Genomic DNA, 4,873 nt, shown 5'->3' with positions numbered 1-4,873 from the left:
GGGTCGCTAGTTTACGGTGCTGAACAGGAAAGTCTATCTGCTGCGGGTCTGGATGACTGCCCTCTCTCCCTGCAGGAACAAAGAGTGCCCCACCTGTCGGAAGAAGCTGGTTTCCAAGCGCTCGCTGCGTCCAGACCCCAACTTTGACGCTCTGATCAGTGAGTACCCCCCCCTCACACTGCCGTTACTGGATGAAACCAGATCTGAACCAGGTTTAAAAGGAGGACGCTCTGTGACCCTCCCCCAACGCCCGCCCACCCCTCAGAGAATCACAGGGAGGGAGCTGACTGACCAACGTTCCAGCCAATCAGAGCAGGGAACAGGAGGAGCCTGATGTCTAACACCTGAAGGCCGCGGTTCCTGTTTCAGCTCCTCCCAGGATGGAGGTCAGGGCCCCTAGGGGCCCCTCCACACCAGTGTTTCCCTCTCTCTGACCTTTGACCTCCTGCTGTGACCAGGCTTTCTAACCCTGCAGCTCATTTCTCTCTATGATAGTTTTCATTGCACCGTGCAGATGAAGCAGCCCACAGCATGACAGAGCCTCCTCCATGTTTCACAGCAGGGACATGAAGCTCCATGTTTGTCTCCTCTGTCCAGAGGACGTCCTGCCAGAAGCTTTCTTTGTGGTCTACATGGTTTGGTCTCCCATTAAATCCATTCTGGCTCAAACTGGGATGGATGCTGGGATCCGTCACCTTTCATCTCTGTAGACGTTTCTCTGGGCTCGTTAGTTTCTGTTCCTATCCTCCTCCCCTCTGATTGGTCGTCAGTCTTCCTCCTGCAGGAGGTCTGAATAATGTGAGCTTTAGCTTCTACATGCGGCTCTATCATTTAATTTCTATTCCCTTCCACTGGTCCATGTAGAGTGTGGTATACACCATGTCAGGAGCCCACCAGTAGACCCCGTGATGCTGCTTAGTGGATCCACCTTGATGCAACACGTCCCTCTGGTTCCATTATTTCCAGTCTTCTCCAGAGGAACCAGTTGATCTGGTTCCAGTTCTTACTGGGAGGCGGTGGGGACCGCCACTTCAGCGCGTTATTGATGGAGTAGAGAAGCAGATTAGTCAGATGTTGATGTCCAGGCGTAACGGCTTCGTCTCCTCAGGCGTTACAGCCGATCTAGGTTCCTGTTGATCATGGTATCCCATGATGCATCAGGCTACTGAGCTGAAGGCGCTACATCCTGTTTGTCTGATTCCAGGTAAGATCTATCCCAGCAGAGACGAGTACGAAGCCCACCAGGAGAGAGTTCTGGCTCGCATCAGCAAACACAACAATCAGCAGGCTCTGTCCCACAGCATCGAGGAGGGGCTGAAGATCCAGGCCATGACCAGGTAACCCCGCCCGCCTCCATGCGCCTCCACCCGCCCAGAGCGCCCAGCATAAACACAGCTAACGCTCTCTGTCCCCGGCAGGCTGCAGCGAGGGAAGAGACACACCGTGGAGAACGGCAGCGGAGCCGAGGACAACGGAGACTCCTCCCACTGCAGCAACGCCTCCGTCCACAGTAACCAGGTAGGTCCTGGCGTGACGCCGCACCCTCCCTGACCCGTTCCCCAGTCACACTCTGTTTCTGTCCTCCAGGAGGCGGGTCCGAGCATCAAGCGCACCAAGACCAGCGACGACAGCGGTTTGGACATGGACAACGCCGCCGAGAACGGGGGAGGAGACTCTGTGATCGAAGGAGGCGCCAGCGAAATCGAGCTGGTGTTCAGGCCGCACCCCACCCTGATGGAGAAGGACGAGGCCCACAACAGGTGAGGTCAGCAGACCGCCCACCTCTGGTAGCGCCGTTTGGACCCGGGCGCCGTTTCACCAAGCAGGTTTACTGGAAACTTAACGTTTTCTAAACCTGAAATCAGGAAAACTCTGACTTTTCCGTTTCACAGAGTTTCCTCCTCCTCTGTTTCTGTTGCCATAGTAACCAGGTCCAGTAAACTCAGAGCGTCGTCTGTCTCCGATCGCATTAAAGAATGATCTGCATTGATTCCCAGAGAATTAAATATTTATAGGAGAAGATTCCCAGTGACAGGATGGGAGATTACTGGTTTCTGGTTTGTTTAATTGGAGCGAGATGCAGATCATTTTATTTTTAATTAGTTTTACAGCAGATGAAGCGATTTCACCTAAATGGATCCATTGATCTAATACCAATAAACCCGTAATCTGAGCGGGTCACAGCAGGCTATGGCAAGCCATTTTGATATGTATTAGTTTTACTGAATATGTATTCCTGATATCTGAAAAAAAAATCCTGACATTTTTTTTCAAATTAAAATTTTTTTTTTTTCTGTAAATGATAATTTCAAACAAAAAGACATTCTCCAAATCTAGAATAAACATTCTGGATGTCTAGAAATTCATTATAGATCTCCATATTCCTAATATTACTGGTCAGCATTTGTTTTATCTTAAGTTTAAAGAAATGGATTTTAGATATAAAACATTTTCAGTTTCACTTAAAATGTGGAAACATGGGAATATAAAACCTAATTTTTACTGGTATAAATTGTTTTTTTTTTACTTTCTAGAATTCAGTTTTTGCTGCTAAATTGTCATTAAAAAAATCTATTTTTACAGTTTAGTCTAGGAGTGTGATTTTGATCAGAAGGAATCTTATTTTAGTGATCTACAAACGGAACAACATAGAGATCTTTGATTAAATGTAGAAACGGCCTGCCATATAAACCTGGAGCATCGATCTCCTCCATCTTCCTCTCCTTTGCAGCTGCAGCCTGATTCTGTCCATTAAACACATTCTCCTTTTTTAATTCCTTCATGAAGATCTATAGATCCAGTGGGTGAAATAGGCACTTCCTGTTGCCATGGTGACTGGTTGAATCAGCGCTCCATTGATGATGGCTTTCCATACTTGTTTGTGAGACCTGCTTTCTGAAACGGGCTCCAATGGCTGTCTTTGCAGTGTGGAGTTTGTTCCTCGCTACATCAAGACGTCTGGAAACGCCACCGTGGATCACCTGTCCAAGTACCTGGCGGTGCGGCTGGCCCTGGAGGAGCTGAGGAGGAACGCCGAGGCCAGCCCCGTGAACGTGGAGGCGGCGTCAGAGAAGCAGTACACCATCTACATCCCCACGGCGGGGAACCAGTTCACTGTGAGTACCGCCGCCGCGCCGCGACCTCCCACCGCGCCGCGACCCGCCGCCGCGCCTCGCCTCAATCTGCCCTCTGTTCTCAGGTTCTGAACGGGTCCTTCTCCCTGGAGCTGGTCAGCGAGAAGTACTGGAAGGTCAACAAACCCATGGAGCTCTACTTCGCCCCCACCAAGGAGCACAAGTAACCAGCAGCGCCGCGCCAGAAGCACGGAGGCCCCACGGACGCCGCTCAATAGAAAAACTCCACTTTTATATTTCCTGTCTTTGTCAGACGGCAGCAGGTCAGGGCGGGGGGAGCGGTAACCATGACAACCACCAGAGGAACCAGGTTCCTTCATCATTAACCTGGACATGGCGTCTGCTCCTCTTCCTCATTTTAGTTTAAGTTTTGGACCGGCACAGGCGGGCCTCCATCATCATCATCATCCTCTCTGTTGTCCTGATCTGTTGCCATAGCAACCGATGCTGCGCTCTGCAGCTCATCCTTTTGATAAATGTCTTTTGTATCAGACCACTACAGTATTCAGGACTGCAAAGCGGATCAGAACCGTCTCCTTTCATCGTAGGTGTAATGGTCCAAACCACCAGCAGGGGGCACTAATGCTAACAGCTAACATTTGGACTGGTTCCCTCTGCTGCTGGACCAGAACCAGGACCGTTTCATGTTTGGGTTCAAACTGGTCCCTGAAGCGAAGGATCGACCCGACCCGGTTCCTTCCAGAACCTCCACTCAGACCCGGTTCCTTCCAGAACCTCCACTCAGACCCGGTTCCTTCCAGAACCTCCACCCAGACCCGGTTCCTTCCAGAACCTCCACTCAGACCCGGTTCCTTCCAGAACCTCCACTCAGACCCGGTTCCTTCCAGAACCTCCACCCATGATGGAACGTTGAAGAACCACATTGAGTTTCTAACTGCTTCTTGGTTTGGACCAGTCTAGAAAACTGAACTTTATAGTTGAACTGTTTGGGTCAGAACCTTCACTTAGTTTTATTTTCTGGACCTTAGGAGGGTCAAAGCAGAACCGTCTGGATCAAACACTGGCAGCCTTTGGACCCAATCATCTGTGGGGAACCTGGAATCGAACCCTCGCTGCTGAGGCATGGTTCCAACATGTGGATCCGTTCCGGTTCGGTACCAGCGTGGATCCGTTCCAGTTCGGTACCAGCGTGGATCCGTTCCGGTTCGGTACCAGCGTGGATCCGTTCCGGTTCGGTACCAGCGTGGATCCGTTCCGGTTCGGTACCAGTGTGTGTCTGTGTGGATCTGTACTTCATTTTTCTGGTGGGACAATAAAAGCTGATGTGTTGAAACCTGCTGCTTCCTGTCTGACAGAGGAACCATGGATCAGCACAGAAAGCTGCTGACCCGGTTCTGAGGAGGGGAACCAGAACCGGATCAGCACAGAAAGCTGCTGACCCGGTTCTGAGGAGGGGAACCAGAACCACCAGACAGATCTGTGGTTTGTCTTAACTGGGATTATTTAATCTGAAACACCTTTAATTTGAAGATAATCTGAGAAAAGAATCGACCAATCAGGGATCAGGTAGAGCTCTTTAATTCAGATAGAAAAAGCGTGAACAGCAGCGCCACCTGCAGACCAGCTGGCGCCATTATGTAGAACAGACATAGAAAAACACGTGGTCCCAGCACGCACTGGGAGGAGGCGCTCGGTCCCAGCACGCACTGGGAGGAGGCGCTCGGTCCCAGCACGCACTGGGAGGAGGCGCTCGGTCCCAGCATGCACTGGGAGGAGGC

At 50.9% G+C, this 4,873-nt stretch overlaps 1 protein-coding gene across 1 annotated transcript in view; it reads left to right on the top strand.

Annotated features, from left to right (window-relative positions):
• Positions 1 to 4,276, top strand: part of rnf2 (ring finger protein 2) — a 13,336-nt gene extending 9,060 nt beyond the window's left edge. Inside the window, exons 4-9 of the mRNA XM_015397316.1 lie at positions 76 to 158; positions 1,205 to 1,337; positions 1,419 to 1,518; positions 1,588 to 1,760; positions 2,927 to 3,116; positions 3,200 to 4,276. Coding sequence (XP_015252802.1) covers positions 76 to 158; positions 1,205 to 1,337; positions 1,419 to 1,518; positions 1,588 to 1,760; positions 2,927 to 3,116; positions 3,200 to 3,301 — 781 coding nt within the window. The 3' untranslated portion in view covers positions 3,302 to 4,276. The remainder of the gene's footprint in view (positions 1 to 75; positions 159 to 1,204; positions 1,338 to 1,418; positions 1,519 to 1,587; positions 1,761 to 2,926; positions 3,117 to 3,199) is intronic.
• The last annotated feature ends 597 nt before the right edge of the window (positions 4,277 to 4,873 follow it).

Source organism: Cyprinodon variegatus, unplaced genomic scaffold (assembly GCF_000732505.1).
Source record: "Cyprinodon variegatus isolate N-32 unplaced genomic scaffold, C_variegatus-1.0 Scaffold851, whole genome shotgun sequence".
Lineage (NCBI taxonomy): Eukaryota > Metazoa > Chordata > Actinopteri > Cyprinodontiformes > Cyprinodontidae > Cyprinodon > Cyprinodon variegatus.
The sequence above is the reverse complement of the archived record's forward strand: the minus strand, read 5'-3'. Positions and strand labels throughout refer to the sequence as shown.